Source organism: Nuphar pumila, chromosome 9, assembly GCF_984573655.1.
Source record: "Nuphar pumila chromosome 9, dmNupPumi1.hap1.1, whole genome shotgun sequence".
NCBI classification, from domain to species: Eukaryota; Viridiplantae; Streptophyta; class Magnoliopsida; order Nymphaeales; family Nymphaeaceae; genus Nuphar; species Nuphar pumila.
In genome coordinates this window covers 32,097,532-32,120,157 of record NC_143257.1, presented here as the reverse complement: position 1 = coordinate 32,120,157, position 22,626 = coordinate 32,097,532, and the positions used below count along the sequence as shown (strand labels likewise).

The 22,626-nt window shown below is 40.7% G+C and overlaps 1 protein-coding gene across 2 annotated transcripts in view; it reads left to right on the top strand.

Annotated features, from left to right (window-relative positions):
• SAMC1 (S-adenosylmethionine carrier 1) overlaps nucleotides 1-22,626 on the top strand; it is a 205,286-nt gene that overhangs the window by 142,774 nt on the left and 39,886 nt on the right. The window contains exons 7-11 of one of the 2 annotated variants that reach the window (XM_090017642.1): nucleotides 2,226-2,279; nucleotides 2,352-2,447; nucleotides 2,681-2,770; nucleotides 4,360-4,411; nucleotides 18,594-18,653. In XM_090017642.1, the coding sequence (XP_089873768.1) occupies nucleotides 2,226-2,279; nucleotides 2,352-2,447; nucleotides 2,681-2,770; nucleotides 4,360-4,411; nucleotides 18,594-18,598 (297 nt within the window). In that variant the 3' untranslated portion in view covers nucleotides 18,599-18,653. Of the gene's footprint in view, nucleotides 1-2,225; nucleotides 2,280-2,351; nucleotides 2,448-2,680; nucleotides 2,771-4,359; nucleotides 4,412-18,593; nucleotides 18,654-22,626 lie in introns of those variants that run through there. The other variant, XM_090017641.1, reaches the window with a different exon arrangement.

Here is a 22,626-nt window from a genome sequence, read left to right as displayed (position 1 = left end):
GCTCTTGCAAGATCTTTTTGGGTATACATACCCTTCACAAAGGACCAAGCCTCATTGGCCCGACGAAATTTAGCTATATTAGCACATACCTTAAGCTCAACATTGTTCATAAACCACGCAAGGATTTTCGCGTGATTGCTTTCCCAATCTTCCACTTCTTTTTGATGATTTTCAATGGCCTTGAGGCGAGCATCTCCTTCAAGAGCCTTTTTTTGACCTCCTTCGTTCTTCGTGAGCATAAGCTTAGGTTCCGGAACGGTACCCATGACAAAAGCCCAAAGTTTCTTTCCTTTGAGGTTGTTTTTCATTGCCGATGCCCACATCATGTAATTCTTTCCATTGAGCTTGAAGGATAGGTCGATCTTTGCCTCCATGATGTTTCCAAGAAGTGAGAAGAGATACAAAATATGAAATACACGAACCACACTTTTCCTTCAAGAATCGAGTGGCTCTGATACCATGTAATGAGATATTACGGAAATATAAAGAGTGCTTATAAGCACTTACAACAATGAAAAAGAGGCAATATCACAAGTCCACTAAGGGACAATGCAAGCACAAGCCTTTAAGAAGGCAACAATATAAAAAACCTCTTATTGAAAAGAGAGAGAGCTCTCAAGAATGAAAATATACAAGGGGTTCACCCCTATTTATATAAGAGAGTGGAAAGAAAAGGAGGGCCAAGGGTATCAAAAGGAGAGCCCAAAAGGGGGCTCCCATGGAGTCGTTGGGAGCCCCCAACGGTCACATTTGTGACCGTTGGGGGCTCCAACGACTCTATGGTTGGAGCCCCTTTTGGTTCCTAAAAAATACAAAAAAGAAAAAAAGAAATTACATTTTAACAAAAAATAAAAATAGTTGTTTTCTAAAACAACTATGTGAAATTGCAAAAATACCCCTATCGGGTATTGATGTAATATATATATATATATATATGAAGTGTTGTATGATAATCAGAGTGATATTAACATTACTTATAATCCTATACAGCATGGTTGCACGAAGCATATTCAGATAGATCAACATTTCATCAGACAGAAGGTTGAAGACAAAGAGATTGAGCCTCGTCACATTCGTACAAAAAGCCAAGTTGCAGATTTGTTCACCAAAGGCCTAACAAAGCATCAATTTTGGTTCTTAAAGAACAAGTTGTCCATGCTCCATGACCATGCACAACTTGAGGAAGGGTGATAAAATATGTTTTGACATCATCAGATCTGGATCAGATCCAGATCCGTCTGTCTTATCCTTATTAGAAAGGTTTCTTTATGTAATGGCATTTCAGTTATTTACATGTATTTTAAACCTATTGTATTACTTGTTTCATAATAAAAGGATTAGGGTATGCCATCTTAAGAAGTGGCTGCCGTTTTTTAGCATCTCTGTCTCTCTTTCTTCCTCTCTTTCCTCCTTCAGCATAATGCAACTGTGGCATTTTCTTACAAGGAGGCCTTCAATAAAAAGTGTGTATATAACCATCTTCCAGGTTCCTTCACAAGAAAGGGTTGTGAAAGGTATACAAGCTAAAGAAAGTTGTTTATAAGCTCAAATAATCTTTTTAGGATCATGCATTATTTATGAAGAAAGATAACAATATCACCATCTTGATTGTCTATGTGAATGATATATGGTAACTGAAGATGATAATATATCTAAATCAAGTCTTTGATATAAAAAACATGGGGCCCCTTAGGTATTTTCTTGGAGTAAAAGAGCTGTCTACCAAATGTATTGTGGTATCTCAAAGGATTATTTTTTGTTCTCTTGAAAGAAACTGGAATCTTGGGAGGCAAGACTATAGACATTCCTGTGGATCAAATTCACAAACTTTGTGAAGATGGAGGGTGAGCCTTGTAGGGAAATTAGAAAATATCAGTGACTGGTCAGGAAACTTGTTTACTTCACTGTCACTAGACAGCTTATGTTGTAGGTGTGCCAAGCCAATATATGCCTGCTAAGGACTTCTCATGCATGCTTTACATTGAGTATTGAAATATTTGAACGGAAGCCCTAGAACAAATATTCCATTATGCAATCAGTCAAAATCTGTTGCATGTTCAGCAAATGTGATGGTGTCATCCTTGATATATGAAGGCATACTATGATGCTTCCGTGTGATATAGAGGGTGAATAGTTGTTTTGTGGCTGTTGATGTAGTACTGGCTATACTATTATTAGTTTGGTCATTTTCATTTACCTAGAATGGTTTATTAATTTTGATCTAGTCTGCTGGGGCCATCGGAGGTGCTGCTGCTTCTCTTGTCCGTGTCCCAACAGAGGTATGGCATCTATTTTTTACTTCATATTCTTCCATTACTTCGCAAGGTGTGTCATCTGAAATATCTTTCCAGGTGGTCAAGCAGCGAATGCAGACTGGGCAATTTGCTTCTGCTTCTAATGCTGTGCGCCTTATTGTAGCTAACGAGGGGATTAGAGGCCTCTATGTGGTATGTGTTTGTTTCACACCATGTTTCCATTTGAATCATGTCATGCTGCATTGAAATATTTTGACGTCTGATTTCAAAATTTATCCTGTTCTGCTAGAATCAATAAATCTTTCAAAATAAAAAATTCAATCTTTTGATTTTTTATCCTACTAACTACTTGCATGGATGGGAGTCCGTTTGTTCATTGCATAATTATTTAGTGAAACTCTCTCATACATCATTTTTTGTGGCAGGGATATGGTTCCTTTTTATTACGAGATTTGCCATTTGATGCTATCCAGTTCTGCATATACGAGCAACTCCGGATAGGTTACAAGCTAGCAGTAAGTGATATAGGAATTCATATATTTTAATTGTTTCCTAAAGTTTGTTATCTTTCAATGTCTATGTCATATGGACACTTGGCCTCTATCATCTTGTGTCAACAAGACACCACACAACCTGACATGCATGAATGTGTGATGATGCTTCATAGACAGTCACATTTGTATTGGAATGGTCAACACCATGTCAATGACTTCAATTATTCTTCTTTTGTGATCTTGAGCTTTTATTTTCTTGTTACCGATGTTTTTTTCATAGACATAGCTATATTTTTATTTGCTTGATAACTTATAACTGTGCAATAGGATTTTGGGGAGTGTGTCTACATCTATCTAGTGTGTCTACATCTATGAATGGATCTAGGCTACCCTCTCCCTTATATGGAGGTGTGTTCATTGGATCAACTAACCCATCTCTTCCTACTTTATGATGTTATCAACAGCAGCAACAACCACAAACTTCGTACTTTCTTGGTTATGGGAGCTAGTGTAACTAGATCACATTGTGAAGCTTATTAATGCCCTTGTCTGATCAGTGGCAATGATTTTCACAATTGTCTGCTATTTTTTTTTTTGTTAAATTTATCTCTCAAGGAATTCTTATAATAATATCAGCAGCAGCAACAACAACAAGAAAACAGTAGCAATAATAATAATCACTACTATTGCTATCATTATTAATGATATAAGGATTTTTGCAGATTAGCGAGTACATCATTCTGAAGTTAATTGAGTTTCATTTGTGCCTTTGCTGGTTCTTATGGAAGATATTGGATTGATATCCTGGAAGTAAAAATCTTTTGGCCATTATAATTGAACTGTGTTGCTGATCAGTTTTTGGATGTATTTATGGGAGCAATGACTTTTTCCCTTTTCTTTTTGACTCTTCTTTCCCACTTTTACTGTATAGAAGAGTAAGATCTACATATGACCTTAATATGTTTTTGGAAGAGTAAGGATTTGATAAACCTTCACATTTTTATGCATTAGTATGTATTCCATACGGAACAGAAAGATAGTTGCATTTGAAAAAACTGAAAACTTAACTGTTCTGAAGATATCAGATTTGTGATGAACAACAACCGTTCTTTTAGAATAGTGGAAGCTTGCAATATATCCAGAGCAAGTTTCTAATACAATGTGAGTTACATTGAAAGAATACTTTTCTTCTCATCACCTCTCTATGAATTATGAAATACAGAAACACCGGTTAGCAGCAAGAAGAAAAGCATGAACCAGTACAAATTGTGTACATATCTTATGTTCCCCAACATATTTCATTTCTGTGGTGGAGGTCTTCTAATAGGAATTGCAGCTTTTATTCCATGTTTATCTCATCAATATGCTCAAATACATGAACTTTACTCTCTCTCTCTCTCTCTCTCTCTCTCTATATATATATATATATATATATATATATCTGCCAAATTATATGTATATGCCTAGTCTGTGGTTGCTTGTAGTGGTTCAGGCTGCCAAGTGCATCTATGTCAGAATGCTCCTTACTATTTATTTCATGGTTTAGTTTCCCATATTTGTAATAAACTACTGTTTTGAAGAAGGTTGACTCTTTTTCACTTTGTTTGCAGGCTCGAAGAGATCTAAATGATCCAGAAAATGCTCTGATAGGTGCTTTTGCAGGTATACTAGTCTTGATATTGGCAAGTTAATTGTAACATTTCAATTTTTAGGATATTCTTAGACTTTTCTTGCTTCTTAACTAGATAGTGTTATAAAATGATAGAGCACTATTACAATTCCAATGAGAGGCTACACAAGTGCACGAATATAAAATGGTCTCTAATGGACCAACACCAATCTCACAAAAGAAACAGCAAATATCACTAATAGAACAAAAGGCACAAGGCCTAATAATAAAAGATGATTTGTATTATCACAAAATGCTTTTAAAAAGTATTCTTTACAAGATGGAGTGAGGCTCTATTTATAGAGCTTCACTTGAGCATAGAGGGGGCAGTCCAACAGTCGTTAGACTGCCTCCAACGGTCATAAGGGCAGTCCAACGACTAGTTGGACTAACAGCCCCCCAACGGCTACAATAAATACAATGATAAAAAAGAAAATAAGAAAAAAAAAAAAAACTTTTCAGTCCCTAATGGACTGTGCTAAAACTATTTTACATAAATGACCATAATACCTTTGATATACGTATATTTATAGATATATGTATATCAGTGAGTATATACATAATATTTTAACACTCTCCCTCAAACTTACGGTGAGATTACTGAAAGTTTGCTAAGAAGATACAAGAATCTTGGTAGAGGAAGAGCTTTGGTGAAAAAGTCTGCAATCTAAAACTCAGATTGAACATAAGTTAAAGTAATCCTCTCTTTCAAATATTTTTTACGAACATAGTAACAATTCATCTCAATATGTTATGTTTGCTCATTAAATGTGTGATTGTTGGCTATGCATATGGCACTTTTTGTTATCGCAACATAGTTTTTAAGGTTTTGAAATATCAACTCCCATATCTGAAAGTAATGCTCTCATCCACATGATTGTTGTAGCCATCACCTTGTACTCAACTTCTGTGGAGGATAAGGATACTTTCTGTTGTTTCTTGCATCGCCAAGAGACTAGGGAATTGAAAAAGGTGTTTTAGGTGTTCGGGTCCAAACCCAACCCACAGCTATCCAAACCCGACCCACAACTCTCTCTTGTATGTACGTTTTGTTACTTTTGTTTTGGGTCTGGATATTATAATAGATCCAGACCCATGTTGTACATCCAAATATAAATATAAAGTTAGATCACGATTTCTTTAACACAAAAATCATGACAGCCGCAGACCCCTCTTGCATTCTCTTCTTCGTTTCTCTCTCTCTCCTTTCTCAATACAGGTACAGGTGAAAATTCTAACATGGTATTGTAATGAGACAAGGTACAATGGAACAATAGGGAAACAAACACAATGCCAACAAAGGGCTTTAATAAACTCACTTAAAGTTGGTCACTAATGGACCAAATACAATCTCAAAAGAGATAAAAATACCAAACAACACAAGAGGCATACAAGCCTATAAGATGGAAAAAATTCTAGAGAAAACCCTCAAATGCTTCTAAAAGCATTGGGGAATAACAAGGGAGTGAGGCTCTATTTATAGAGCCTCACTCCAACACATGGGAAGCAGTCCAGCTCTTTGGACTGCCTTCCAACAATCATTATTATGACTGTTGGGTGGCAGTCCAACGTCTAGTTGGATTGCTGCCCAACAGTCATATTTTGACTGTTGTGCCTAAGCTGTATGGTAGTTTATTTATTATAATGTTAAATTACATTTCAGTCCCTAGTGGACTGTACTATATGATAAAAGACAAAAATACCCTTATCGGGTATTTGGATACAATTTTATTTTTAACACTCCTCAAACTTATGGGGAAATCACTGAAAATTTGCTAAGAAGATACAAAAATTGAGGTAGTGGAAGAGCTTTGGTGAAGAAGTCTGCAATCTGAAATTCGGACTGGACATATGGCAATGTAATGGTCCCCTTCAAATATTCTTCGTGAACATAGTGACAATCCATCTCAATGTGTTTTGTTCGCTCGTGAAATGTGTGATTGTTGGCTATATAGATGGCACTTTTATTATCACAGCATAGCTTTGAAGGTTCTGAGACATCAACACCCATATCGGAAAGTAGTGCTCTCATCCACACAACTTCAGTGGTTGTGGTGGCCATTGCCCTGTACTCAACTTCCGTAGAGGATAAAGACACTTTCTGTTGTTTTTTGCATCGCCAAGAAATGAGAGAATCACCTAAAAACACACAAAAGCCAGTAGTTGAGTGACGGTTATTGGGATCTCCTCCCCAGTCAGAATCAGTGTAAGAAATAAGACTTAAAGATGAGGAAGAGGATAAGAATAGTCCTTTAGATATAGTTTTCTTGATATATCGAACTATTCTTAATACTGCACTCATGTGGACGGTTGTGGGCGCATGTTGAAATTGACTTGCAGAATGTACGGCATGCGCAATATCTGGTCTTGTAATGGACAAGTACATCAACGATCCAATAAGTTGTCGATAAGGGGTTGGATCATCTAATAATACTCCATCTTCAGCTCGCATTTTCACATTTATTACTTCAGGAGTATCAGCATATTTTGTATCCGTGATTCCTGAACGCTCAACAATATCAGCTGCAAACTTGATTTGAGATAAAATACATCCTCTTGGTGAGTAGGCTACTTCAATTCCTAAAAAGTATCTCAAAAAACCAAGATCAGTCATATCAAAAGATTTTTTAAGCAAAATTTTAATATGTTTCAATTTTCTTTTGATCATTCCCTGTGATGATCATATCATCAACATACAAAAGAAGAATGATCAATGAGGTACCTGTAGATCTCACAAAAAGAGCAGTGTCAGTGTAACAAGATTTAAATCCAAGTTTTAATATCGTACCACTGAACCGATCATACCATGTTTTAGGGGCTTGTTTAAGCCCGTGTAGGGCTTTTTGAAGATGAAGGACCATGTCTTTTTCAATAGATAGACCAGGGGGAGGATCCATATATACTTCTTCATTTAAGTTTCCGTTCAAAAATGCATCTTTAACATCTAACTGATATATCGGCCATTTTCGAATGGATGCTATAGCAACTAGAGTTCTAACTGTAGTCATACGAGCTACTGGGGCAAAGGTTTCTTCATAATCTATACCATATTCTTGAGAATATCCTTTTGCAACAAGTCTTGCTCTATGTCTTTCAAGAGACCCGTCACTTTTTGTTTTAATTTTAAACACCCATCTACACCCTATTGTCTTCTTTCCGATAGGAAGAGGTTGAATTGCCCAAGTGTGAGCCTTGTGTTGTAACGCCCCAAAATTTCAACTTTTGAACCTTTCATAAAACAGGCAAGAGACTAAAAGAATCTCTTTATTTCAGAGTTGGTTTAAGAAATAAGCGGAAGACCATCCTTTTGTTAATTTTAGAAAAGCAAGTTGACCACTTTGGGCACGTTAGCTGAAGAACCAAAACATACAACCCATGCTACTTGAAAAAGGCACTTTCATTAAAAGAAGGTTTCAAAAGTACAAAATTCGGATGTCCAAAGGAAAATCCGTTACAAGACCCAAAAACATCAGGACGCGAGCTAAGAGCAGGAAGAAGAAAGTCTTGAAGCCATCTTGCCATCGCGCCATCGCCCGTGAAGTACCTATTCATCACCTGTACCCATAGAATGGGTTAGTTTCGCAAAAAAAACTAGTAGGTGCACAAGAGAGACTACAAGGAAACTGAATTATGTACCTTTAATTCAGTAGGTTACGCAGTTTAAAGCAGATATGCAGTTAAACAGGTAAGCAATGCAAGTAGGTACATAGTGCAAACGCGTAAGTAGTGCAAACGAATAGGTAGTGCAAGCGAGTCAGTGGTGCAAGCGAATCAGTGGTGCAAGCGAGTCAGTGGTGCAAGCGAGTCAGTGGTGCAAGCGAATCAGTGGTGCAAGCGAGTCAGTGGTGCAAGCGAGTCAGTGGTGCAAGCGAGTCTCACTACTCAACAACCAGTGTGAACAGACTTTATGTTTCGATATTACTGGCCTACGGGTACGCGCAGGCAAAACGTAGAAACAACTGAGACTAGTTCGGGCGTCTGTTATTCTATGTATTTTGAATAACCCGAATAGTTAGTTGAGTCCGCTCCAGAGGGACGGCTTTAGCCGAGAGAGGATTCCCCAAAGGAGGCAGTGCCACGGATGCATCCAACTTCTGCAGAAGTGTTGAGCTAACTATTGTAGCCCCTTTCCCCTAACTCCAATGACTGGGGAGGCCGGATCATTGCCCGTAGGGTGGTTGTTAACAACCTGTCCATTGGAGTTTGTACCGCTCTGTCCTCTCCCTTGACAGACCATTAGAAACGAATAGGTACGTTAGGGGTTGCTTAATTAACGACCCACTCTATGCTGTGGTCTTTAAACCACTCGAGCATCTTGCCTGTGAAGGCGAATGTGAGGCCATTTATGTGATTCCAGCATTATGCATTTCGCACTGTTCGAGGTCGCACGACCGTCTCATCCGATCATCGCAGTACTAGACGTGTCGTGCACGACTACAAGTACTCTAGGATGAAGGGGGTATAGCTCCTCAAAAGAAGCATCAACAGGAGTGTTTCACAAAGATGTAAAGTTTATCAACTTTACTATATCCTTTGAAACAACAGTACCTTGTGCCAACATTATGCCTGCGATTTTCTAGAACCTCATCCGCTATCGGGGTATCTACATGCCTCGCATGACTCGACACCGGCCTCGATAGACGGGAAAACATGTTTCTCAACAGAAACTCCAACTCGTCTGCAGGACTGCATACTCAAGGAGTCAGGATCCTTGCAAGGTATCCCCCTCCTTAGACGGGGATGTTACGCTAGCTCCTATCTCAACTCTCGTCGCGAGAGAGAGAGAGGTGAATGCCTGAGGATGCCTTTAAGGCATAAGCAAAGAGCAAAAACCTGCGCGGCATCTGCAATAGCAAAGCAGTAATAATACATAAAAAAACAAGAGTCTAGGCGCAAAACGCGACGACAAGGTAAAGGCGGTAAGCAGAAGTGCAACGCTGAACCTCGCCACGATGTGTGACGGCACATACAAACCATAAGCAAGAATGCAACACGAGATCTCAACGTGATACATGATGGCAAGGATAGACTGACATAAGGAAAAGGGCAAGGATCGCGAAACCGCGTCCTTGAGTTAAGTGCATACTCGTATAAATATATATATATATATATATATATATTCATTTATTGATCATTTTTTAGTTTAATTGAACTTAATTCAATTATCCAAGTCTTCCGTATAATCTTCCCCTACCTTGGAGGGTTACGAGCTTGCTGACGTCTGCGGACGTACACAATTGACGGCTCGGGTCGCGGAGCGCGAGTGAGATCCGTCGTAGCTGCAAATATGCGATATTAACATGCAAGTCCAGACAAAAGCAAAAGCAAGGCAAAGACTCAACTTCTCCAATACATAGAGCTGGGACCAACCGTCCCAAATGACTCAAAAAAAAAAAGATGGGGCAGGGCCAAATGAGCCTTGCCGCCCAAAGAGGGATGTAGTCAATGTGAGCAGATGACTCACGTTCACTAGGAATTCCTCGCTGGAGATCAACATTTGTAATGATCTGTCCCCATTACGATGTAGCTTGCAAAGATTCCCCGGGTCTGTCGACCAAGGGTATAGGCTCGCGCACAAAGGGGCAGGGGGGATCGGCCCCTGCTGGCAAACAAAAAGGCTGGGGCCAAGGGCCCCTGCTGGCACACAGAAAGGCAGGGGCCGATGGCCCCTGCTGGCAACCGAAAGGCAGGGGCCTATGCCCCTGCTGACAAAAGAAAGGCAGGGGCCATAGGCCCCTGCTGGCAAACGAAAGGCAGGGGCCTATGCCCCTGCTGACAAAAGAAAGGCAGGGGCCATAGGCCCCTGCTGGCAAACGAATGGCAGGGGCCAATGGCCCCTGCTGGCGTAAAAGAAAGGCAGGGGCCATAGGCCCCTGCTGGCAAACGAAAGGCAGGGGCCATAGGCCCCTGCTGGCAAACGAATGGCAGGGGCCCATGGCCCCTGCTGGCGTAAAAGAAAGGCAGGGGCCATAGGCCCCTGCTGGCGCTACAAAAAGGGGCAGGGAGGAGGGGCTCGACCCCTCCCCTGCCGTAGCAGAGAGCAGGGAAGAGGGGCCCGGCCCCTCCCCTGCCGTACGGAAGTAGGGACGGGGCTCCGCCCCTCGCCTGTCGTACGAAAGCAAGGAGGAGGCTCAGCCCTCCCCTCCCTGTGTAACGAAGAAACGAGGGGGGAAGGATCGGAGAGAGAGACGGAAAGAAGGAGAAGAAGAGGAGGAAGAACGTACCTGGTGGTCGGCGGCGGAGAGGGGTCGCAAGTGGCGGCTGCAGACGAGCGAGGGAGAGTCGGGAGGCGGTGAGGGAGAGAGACAACGAGGGGGGGGGGTCGTATTTGAAACCCCCTGCCTTATTTTCTAAAGAAGGCACGAGGGAGTCGGTGCCTCAATTGGGTCCGGGTCCGGATCCGACCCGAATCCTAACCTTTTTTTTTTTTTTTACGGGTTATTACATCCTACCCTCCTTAAAATAATTTCGTCCGCGAAATTTTTATTCCATGCACTGGTCAAAATACAAGTCAGGGTATTTTTCCCTGATATCCGACTCAGGCTCCCATGTACATTCATTTATTCCATGGTGTTGCCAACGTACTTTTACAAGAGAAATCGTCTTCGATCTGAGCACTTGGTCTCGACGGTCAACGATTGCCACTGGTCTTTCCTCGAACGTCAAGTCTTTTTGGATATCCACATCATCATAATGAATGATGTGTGATGGGTCGTGAACGTATCTTCTCAGCATAGATACGTGGAAGACGTCGTGGATCTGAGCGTACTGAGGAGGCAGCGCAACACGATAAGCCGCCTCACCGATCCGATCCAGGATCTCAAAAGGTCCGACGAACCGGGGACTCAGCTTTCCTTTCTTCCCAAAACGGAAAACGCTCTTTGTAGGAGATACCTTAACAAAAACCATATCTCCTGTTGAGAACTCGAGCTCTCTACGTCGACGATCGACGTAACACTTCTGCCGACTCTGCGCGGTACGCAAACGTTCCCTGATCATCTGCACTTGCTGAGTATAGTGCTGTAGCACTATAGGTGAATCTAACATCCGTTCACCAACCTCATCCCAGTGAACAGGTGATCGACAAGGCTTCCCGTACAAAGCTTCGTACGGGGCCATACCGATACTCGCATGATAACTATTATTGTACGCGAATTCTGCCAACCCGGTATGAGAGTCCCATTCTCCCTTCCAGTCTAACATGCACGCTCGCAGCATGTCCTCCAAAGTCTGAATCGTGCGTTCAGATTGTTCGTCGGTCTGAGGGTGGAAAGCGGTGCTGAATTTCAGTTTCGTGCGCAAGGCCAACTGCAGTTGTCCCCAAAACCTGGAGGTGAACCTCGGGTCACGATCGGAGATGATTGACATAGGAACACCGTGCAATCTCACAATCTCCCTGACATAGAGGTCTGCCAAGCTGTCCAGTGACTGACTGAGCCGAATAGGGAGGAAATGCGCTGATTTAGTGAGTCGATCCACGATCACCCAAATCGCATCGTGTTTCCTCCGCGTCCTCGGCAAACCGACGATGATGTAGGAATATATGTTGGAGAAATGACCCCGTCTTCAACCTTTTGACGAATGAAATGTTGATCAATCTCTATGTGTTTGGTACGACTGTGAGAGATGGGATTGAAAGCCATTTTAATAGCACTCTGATTATCACAAAGGAAGGAGGAGCTGGCAATGGGAAGTAAGAGTTCTCCAAGGAGGTGTCGTAACCATGCAACTTCAGCAGTGCCGGCAGCCATGGCTCTATATTCTGCTTCTGTGCTTGACTTGCAAATGGCCCGTTGTCTTTTGCTACTCCAACAGACGAGATTGGAGTCAAGAAAAACACAATAACCCGAAACAGACCGTCTCTCATCTGGATCACCCCCCCAGTCAGCATCAGTATAGGTATAAAGATGATGTCCATCCAAGACATTTGAGGACCTTGTGTAAACGAGGCCATCTCCAATAGTAGCTTTGAGATAGCGTAAAATCCGCTTAACTGCTTCCATATGCTCTTCTGTGGGAGCATGCATGAATTGAGAGACCTGATTTACTGCATATACTATGTCAGGACGGGTAAAAGTGAGGTATTGCAACATGCCAACAATACTTCGATAAAACCGAGGATTAGGATATGCATCACTTCCATCAAGAGCACGCAACTTGGAATTAAGAACATTGGGAGTATTTATGGGTTTGCACTGCGACATCCCTGCCTTGTTTAATATGTCAAGAGCATACTTATGTTGAGTGAGAGTCATCTCATTATCCTTTCTATCAAGTTCAACCCCCAAGAAGTATCGTAGCTCGCCAAGATCTTTCATTTTAAAAGCCTCTTGTAGGACCTCTTTAACATGAGCGATATGAGAGGAAGAGTTTCCCGTGAGTACTATATCATCCACATATATGAGAAGCCAAGTTACAGTTTCACCTGACCGATATAAGAATAAAGAATGATCAAGAGCGCTTCGAGTGAAACCAGCCTGCTGAATATGGAGAGAGAACCTGTCAAACCATGATCTAGATGCTTGTTTGAGCCCATATAATGACTTCTGTAGTTTGCAAACCCATTGAGTAGGATCACTTGATGCATACCCTGGAGGTTGCTCCATATATACTTCTTCTTTCAAATAGCCATGAAGAAATGCATTCTTCACATCCAACTGATATAAAGGCCATCCATATGACACTGCCAGTGAAAGAATAACTCGTATTGTCCCCATCTTGACAACTGGACTGAAAGTTTCATCATAATCCTCACCATATTGTTGAGTGAATCCTCTGGCAACAAGACGGGCTTTGTATCGATCAACACTGCCATCGGGTTTATATTTAATCTTATAAACCCATTTGGAACTCACTACATTTTTCCCGTCTGGTCGAGGAACAAGAGCCCAAGTTTGACATTCATGCAAGGCAGACATCTCCTCATTCATGGCATCAATCCAACGTCTATCTTGAGAGGCTTGATCATAACTCTTGGGCTCCTCATTTTTGTTCACCTCTGTCATAAAGATCTGAAAATCTAAAGAAAAATTGTCATAGCTGACCCACCTGTCAATTGGATGTCTCACCCGTTCTGATCTGCGTGGAAGAACATTGGTTGTGTCTGAAGCACGGATAGAGGGAAGCCTTCTACTATAGGTCATCCCTGAAAAATATCCAGATGGTCGAGGATCACATGTGGATGGTTCTGAATCAACTTGGGATGAGGCAAAGGAAGTGTCATGACATATTGGAGCCGAAGATTGATGTGGATCACCCTGTGGAGATAAGATTTCAGCACTTAGCCATGGATCATAAGTCTCAGGATCAGCATTGGATTCCACAAATGTGTCTGTCGAGTCCTTGAATCTGAGTTCATCAAAAACAACATGACGGGAAATGTGTACACGCCCAGTTTTGGGATTGTAACATCTATACCCTTTATAACTGTCAGAATAACCAATAAATCTGCACATAATAGCCCGATCCTGAAATTTGTTTCGTAAAGAGACATCAACATGAACATAACAAATACACCCAAAAACCCGCAGCACATTGTAATCAGGGTGTTCATGATGTAAAAGGAAATATGGAGAGTTTCCTTCAAGTAATGACAATGGCAAACGATTGATGATATATACGGCAGTATGGAAAGCTTCAGTCCAAAGAGTCATGGGGATGCCAGTATTATGTAACATGCTTAATGCAGATTCAACTATATGTCTGTGTTTTCTCTCTGCTATGCCATTTTGTTGAGGTGTATGTGGACAGAAAATCTGTCTAGTGATCCCATGATTTAGTAAGTACTCAGTAAATTCTTTTGAGATAAATTCTCCCCCACCATCACATTGGAAATGCACAATATTAGAGGAGTATTTGTTGCGGACTAAGGCATGAAATTGAGTAAACAAGTGAAACACTTCGGATTTATGCTTCATAAAATAAATCCAAGTGTATCGAGAGTAAGAATCAATAAAAACAACATAATATTTGCTCCCAGAAGAAGAAGAAAGAGGAGCTGGTCCCCAAACATCAGAATATATTGTCTCAAATAATTTGGATGCTCGTTTATTTATCAACTGAAAAGGCAAGGCATGGCTCTTACAAATATGACAATTAGAGCACATGTCTGACTCATTGACAGGACTCAGACTGGACTTGGGGATGAACCCATTCTTAACAAGATCACGAATAAAAGAATGACTGCAATGACCTAAACGGCCATGCCAAATGAATGACCTATCATACTCTGTTAAAGCAACAGGATGAGGACTAGGAGAAGACGGAACAGAGACACTTGACGCAGACACTGTTGGAGCTTCCTCAAGAACGTACATGTTGCCCTTGCGAACACCCTCAGCGAATGTCTTCTTGGTTCGAGTATCCTTGACATAAACAGAAGATGGAGTAAATTCAACAGAGGAATTAGAATCATCAATAAGCTTAGAGACAGAAATAATATTTTTCTTGATATTTGGAACAACTAGAACATTTTTCAAGGGTAAAGAACAGTGAGACAAAGACACTTGTGCATTTCCAATGTGGGATATCTTATGATGGGATCCATCTCCTGTAACAACTGAGCCTTGAGCTAAATAAGGGAGAGCACTAGAAAGTTTACCTGCATTATCAGTCACATGAGTTGCTGCACCAGAGTCCACATACCAAGTTCCTTCCTCATTCTGTTTAAAATTGATCTTGGACATAGCAGTCATAAGAATTTGTTGCACATCTGGAGGAATATGGTTGCCTGGCACATGTGAACTCGTCTGCATGTTATCGCGTCGAACCCCTTTGCCTTTGTTCTGCGGATTGTGCCAACACTCAGACTTTACGTGTCCCTTTTTGTTACAATAAAAACAAGTAGGGATCCTCCGTGGGATATTGCCCTGTGTGGTAGCCTGAGGAGTAGGAAGGATTCCTCTTCCCGTCCCTGGTTGCACATGGAACCCTCTAGCACGATTCCCTGGATGAGAATAAGTGTTTGTAACAAGAACATTGTGTTGACCATGCGGCAATAAGTCCTGACGTTGCAATCGGCTGGCTTCATGTTGAAGCAGTTTTGCCTTGAGATCTTCAAATGAGGGAAGGGAAGACAACACCTCTAAAGCAGTACAGAAGACATCGAAATCAGGTCCCAACCCACTTAGGACTTGTTGAACTTTGTCTTTATCGTTAATAGGGTGTCCCACAATGGCCAGTTGATCACTAATATTCTTCAGTTCAGTCATAAACTCCAAAACTGATCTAGTACCACGCTTGCAATCTTGAAATTGCCTCTTAAGTTGAAGAAATCGGGCTTCAGAAATTTGGGAATATGTTGTGGCTAAGGCCTGCCACAACTCCATTGCAGTGAGATCATCATCAATCCCTGCGAGCACTTCATCTAAAAGGGTTGATGTGATATAAGCAACAAGAGCTTGATCATGTGCCGTCCATGTATCATAATCCGGATTAGGCTCAGTTAATGTGCTTTCAACTTCCCCGGCAGCATTCTTCACATCAGTCACATTGAACTCAGGTGGTGCAGGAAGAGAGCCATCAATGTGGCCATAAAGCCGATGACTCTTGATAAAGGGGATGATTTGACGTTTCCACGTCAAATAATTGGTTTGATTGAGTTTTTGAGAGATAAGTTGAGAAAGAAAGCTGGAAGAGAGGGCAGCCATAGAGGGATTTAAGGTAAAACTAGGGCAAAATTTGAGAAAATTAGGGGCGGATTGAAAATTAGGGCAGAAATTAGGGCACAGTGGAGACAAAAACAGATGGTGTTTTCGGAGTAAAAGGAGATCTTCACGGTAAGAAAGAAGAAGAAGAGGAGAAATAGGGTTATTTGGGAGAAAGAGAAAGAGGGATTCACGGCAAGAAGGAGAGAGGTTTAGGGATTTTGGGAGAGAGGAACTTACGATCAAGAGAGGGATCCCGCACGATATGTCTTCAGCCCGAACCTTGCTCTGATACCATGTAAGATTTTGATATATGTGGGTTGTAACAAGAGAGAGAGATAGAGAGGGAAATAGGAAAACCTGAGAGGGAGGAAGAGAGGAGAGATAAAGTGGGGCGCAGAATACATCTCCCCCTTTGTATCATTCTATTTATACTTAAAATGTACATTTTACAAAATACATAATAAAAAAGGAATGTAATTACAAGTATGCCACCGCCTAGAGGCGCGTGCCTTAGGCGGTGTTATGGATTGGATCAAGATCTGATCCAATCCAAATGTGTCTTCTTAACAGTCAAATGAATCTAAGTTTTTTTCTTAAATACGTATAATCTAGGACTTTGAATGTAAATATGATAATTTTCTAGTTATGATTATAAAACCTGAATTACAGGTTGTGGATAAACCTCTAATTATTATTTTTAGAATGTGGTTGTGGTTGTCTATGTTATGAACTTGGGTTTAGCCAGGGATGTGAATATGTGTCTTATTCATGTAAAACACATATTATGCTGAGTTAAAAATGTTAATACATGGCTATTTTCTTACGCATAAGTCTACATGGTATTGAAATGTGTCTACATGTGAATGGTTACATGAGTGTTCACATAGTTATTTTCAGTGGGTATTGCAGGAAAGCATGCATACAAATACTAAATGAAATCATGCATTTGACATGCTTATGACATGATACATGTTTGCATTTCTGAATGTGCATATAACTTTCCAAAATGTATGGTGTGCATGTATTTTGGTTCTCGAGACATGTCAAGATTTGGATTTATTTATATGCTTTGACTTGATGTGACGTGCTTAAGCATCATACTATATGAAGTTTGTTTCAAATGCATGTGCATACATGCATTGATGGGTGTTTCGCATGTACATAAATGCATGAGTTGTTCACTTGTCCCAATTGAGATGATTCATGAGTGAATGCATGTATGTGTAATGATTTCGTAAAGGCACATGCACATGAATGGTGAACACATGCATATGAATGTGACATATCATGTGCATGGTTAAATTGACATATATAAATATGCATTTGGAAGCATGTTGACCTCATTGCATACATTGCAAGTTATGGTTTTTGCGTATGATGCATCGATGGTCTAAATGAATCATCACAGGCCTGGAGATCCTTGAGCTTTGGTTGCTCTTTCTTTAATTGTTTAAATGCATCGCAAAAATCACATTTATATTATGGTTTTAATTGCATTGTTCTATTGTTACCATGGGTGGTAGACCGTGAAGAGCTGCGCATGCTGATTTGCGAGCTTATGGTTGCATGTTGATTTGCAAGCTTATGTTATTAATTTTGCATGTTGATTTGCAAATGTAAAAGAGATGCATTAATAACAAGATAAAAAAAAAGTAAAGAACAGTGTAATTTATGTTTCCTTGATGTCCCTTCTTTAGTGTGGGAATCTTGGATGTTGCGGTTTGGGAAAACCATGAGGATACAAAAACTCCGTGTGCGTTGTTGTTGCCTCTGAACCCGGTATTGAGGTTCTTTCTCTTTGCCACGGTTTTAGGGAGAGTCCGTCACTTTGCCTAGGGGTGGTGTGTTTGACACAGCTGTTATTGTTTTGGTATACCAAAAAAGTGGTGTCAATAGATGTTGATTTTTTATGGTGTTTTCGTCATTGGATGTTGTTTTTCAATGTTCCGATGGATGGTGTTGTTTTCATATATCGGTCGAGTGTTAAGTTTGGAACTCAGTAATAAAATACAAATTATGTGCTAAGTTACCCTGGGAACCCTACTTGACCTCGAGGATTTTACTCGTTTGGTGTATCCGCGGGCAACAATAATTAAAAAAAGAAACTTAAAATGTGTGCATCCTAACAGGGACATGCATATAAAAGAAAACTTGACTAGAGATAATAAATTATGCATGCATTGCATTGAAATCATGCATATCCCTGCTATGCATTAGAACTTGCATATTTTATTTGTTCTCTTAATCGTTACATGATGGTGAATGCATGAGGTTTAATTTTTAATGCATGCTAAATGTTCTGCTTGCTTAAATTGTGATCCATGCTATTGCTTAATGATTTTTCATGCTTAGAAATTATTCTCTGTTGCATGAATACTTAATTGAAACTATGAAGTTATCATAATTGCTTTCTTCTAAATGATTGCATGAAATCTTATTTGTATTCGTTATGCTCACTTGTTTCATTAGAAATACCTGTGTTCAGGATTTCGATTTTGATACCCTACTTCTATGGTTTTTTTCGCAGCCTAAGATGTTTAGTGGGGAGGACTTGCTTCTAAGAAGAGTCACGAAGGAACCACACTACATGGCAAATTCTTTGGACGGCGTGGCTCTTTCCTTTTGTCTTCTTTTTTGCTTTCTTTACCTTTAATTAATTATGTCTCAGACTCTTTACATTTGAATAAATAAAGTTTGGTTTGTTTTGGTTTGGTGTGAAAGATGAGTATAAGATCTCTTGTGGTGGTGGATGTGTTTAACTGTAAAGGCCCCCGGTCTCTGAGATTGTTTCTGCACTTGTTTAAAAAAAAAATCTGCATTTTCAAGGGGTATGATTTGGGGTCGTTACAGCATAACTCAAAGTATGCAATTTCAGAGGTTTCCAAAGACAACCAACGGGAATTCATATGAACCAAAATCTTTCTAGAATGATGTTTCATATTCAAGGGATTAGTTATGTCTATCACTGAGCTACCGTCTATTAACAACCACTTAGATACAAACTTTTACCTTACTGAGTCGTACTTACGAATAGTAAGATTCACAGGTTTTAAACTGAAATAAAGTTCCAGCAGAAAAGAAATTCAATTATATACGAGTAAAGTGTTGAAGACAGGTGGTTTTAAGTGACGTTCTTTTATATTTAATGCTATTTGTAATTTTGCCTTTATTATGGACTTGGTTGTAATTATTTCTTTAAGCCTCTCTATTTAACATAGAGAGAGACCCTAATAACAAGTATCGAGTCTTCTCTTCCTGTGCAGCCGTCTCTCTCTCTCTCTCTCTCTCTCTCTCTCTCTAGGGTTTGGTGCATCTTCTACATGGTATCAGAGCGTAGCCGATCGTGGGAGCGTGATTGATAGCCGATCGTGATCGTGGGAGCATGATCGAGTGTGATCAAAGCACAGTCGATCATGGAAGTTTTCTCGATCGTGATCAAACTTCTATCTAATGAAACTATTTCTCCAATCAGGTTAGCGATTAAAAAAAATTTTTTAAGATCTGATGAAAGATCTGGGTGTGTTGCTAGTCGTGGATGCTTGTTGTGGGTTTGGTAGCTTCTCGGGGTTTTTTTTGTGACTACCTGTTGCCGAGTTTCTTCTTCGCTGTGAGTTCCTGTCGTGGTTCTTTGTTGCCGAGTCTTATTTCATTCCAGGTTGACTCTGCTGTTGGTAAGTGTTGACGAATGTTGGTTATTTCATTCCCTGGTGAGTTTGCGGTTGCTGTTGGTGATTCTGCATATGTTTGGGCCATGTTTTTTCGTGATTTCATGGCGTGAGACCTTGATATCGTGGACATGGGTACAGTTTGCACTGAACCACGTTAGCTCCTGTGTGTTAATCTATTTGCTTTCTGATTTGCCGTGAATGTGTGAAAGATATCAGTGCTTCTATCCTGATATTTCAGCCGTGAATGTGTTAATCTATCAATGTTTTGATTTCAGCCATGATACCCTGATATTTGGGCCCTGAGTTTTTTTTTGTATCGTGAGTTCATGTTGCGACTTCCTAGTTTTTGAAGAAACAACAATCAAACAAGTAGTGGTGTAACGCCCCAAAATCGTGGACTTGAAAGCTTTTATGAAAAAGGTTGAAAGCTTTGAAATCAATCATTTATCAGAGTTTAAAACAGAAGTTCAGCGGAAGATCAGGTTCAAAACAACAAGTCCCTAGACCTTGAGCACATTACAACCAATAGCAGATTCCCCCTTACAAACCGATTTGTAGTTCAAATATATATTTTATTGAAATGAAAAGAAGAACCACATTTTGGTAATACAGTTTTAGAAATGCAAAGTTATAATCAAAAGAGATGCTTTCAAAGAAATCTTATACCACATCTATCAAAAGTATCCCTAGGAGCGCAACGTCAGGAAAGGGCATTCCCTTGAATGTATCGCGTCATCATGTCATCGCAAGCTGTCTCAACCTGTTCACCACCTGCCCATGAAAATGGGTCAGTCACACAACAGACTAGTAGGGGTGCAAAGGACAAGAAAGAGCAGAAGCTGCAATAAGTAAGATAAACGCTAGCTCAAGCAGAAACATGCAAGACTAGCAGATCTAACCAAATGTGTTGTGGAGTAAGCGAAGCTCTAGTAAAACAGACAGCTACGTTAAAGAACAGGAAGGATCAGAGTGCTTGAACAGACCACTATAGCAATCTCACAAATATAATAGGTGAAGAGTATTAACTCTATCCACCAGCCAAGCAAAAGCAATTGCAAAAGACAGGTATTCATAACAACATTCGTAATAAATACAAGTACCATTATATGGTTCAGCCTATCGGCCAACAGCTACATTAATCGTGAGGCACAAGCTATTGCATCACAAACAATTTGTAAGCTACACAGGATAAGCAATCAACCAGTATGAGAAGCTAGTTATCACCAAGCACAGAACTGCGTAAGTAGTTTAACCAACAAGGGTAACGCCTCGACAGGCGTACCTAGCTCAACGAGTAGCATACCTAACTACCGAGCTAACAAGCAAGCCAGCAACGCACGTCATAACATGCATATCTCATGATCATGTGCATAAGTTATATCTTGTCTCATTACTGAGCAGGCCGTTGTGGGTACGCACAAGGCAAAACGTAGAAACAGCCGAGATCGATTCGGGGGTCCATTATGCTATGTATTTTATTATACCCCGAATGACTGACTGAGTCCGCTTTCTAAGGGGACGGTCTGTGACCGAGAGAGTAAATCCCCAAAGGCAAACAAAGGCCCAATGGATGCGCATCCATACTTCTGCAGAAGTGGCCCGAAGGATTTCCCCTAACCTCCGATGACTGGGGAAGGTCGGATCTTTGCTCGAGATTGCCATATATGACTGTCCATCGGAGTTTTGTACCATCCATCCTCTCTCTTGATGAACCGTCCCGAATGAGCATGACGGAGGGTTTCTTAACCTCCGTCCCATTCTCATGCTCTGGTCTTTCAACCCATTCGAGCATCTTGCCTGTAAAGGCGCATGATTATTATTTAAGTGAGTTATACGCACCATTGCGTGTTCGAGGCAAGCACACAATTCACATCTTACTCACAGCAGTACGGATCGTAACTATTCACATATACAATCACGATGAAAAGGGGGTCAATCCTCAGTGAGGGTAGAAACATCACTCTTGTGATCTCAAACACATGCCATTGCATGTTCGAGGCAGACATAAGCCTCTCATCCTACTCATCGTAGTGCGCAACGTACCTGTTCAAAAGTACAACCATGATAAGAGGGGGTATGGATCTCTCGCAGAAAATCCCAATGCTTCTACTTTATAGAAGCCCGCAGTGAACCCATTCAGTTCCAACTGATCGTGCTCGGATCCTATAGACAATCGCGAGCAATCTGCCTATTAGGCGAAAATCAATATAATAGGATTAGCTTAATGTGTCAATACACGCTTAGAGGTTACTATAGACCTCTCGATCTGCTCTCGTAGCCCAAACATATCGTATGTGACTAAGGGTACAACTACAAGAGGAGGAACATGGATCCTTCGTAAGAGATCCAACAATACCTTCACAAAGGAAGGCACTACAATCTCGGTTGAACCAGAAAGCCTAGAAACTAGGTCTCGTATCAGAGGTGAGGTAACGCCGATCTAGTGATGGCGCAAGTACCTTGCTAGGATCCCTGTCCCATCCATGCACATGGTCCTAAACGAGGTTATCTAGGTCGTATCGAATAGGCAAACCAAGGTTGTAACACATCTACCCCAAATACATCAATTTGGGAGGTCCGACCGCTACCCCTGTTTTACAAGCTATACATCTTGAAAATAGGTTTGCTGTAAGAACCACAAATTTTACACTAAAACTTAAGAATTTTGTGGATTTGGGCTGGGATCCGTTATTGGATCCAAAAGAAAAATGTGCATATTTGAGTATTTTAGTAATACTATATAAATAAATAAGTATTAATAATTTTTTTTTTAAACCCTGGTTGGACTCAAGTGGATCCAACTCCTGGATCCACTGCTATCCACGCTACCCGGATCCAAACCGCAATCGGATCCGGCATCGCGGGTCGTGGTTCGGACTCGGACCCGACCCA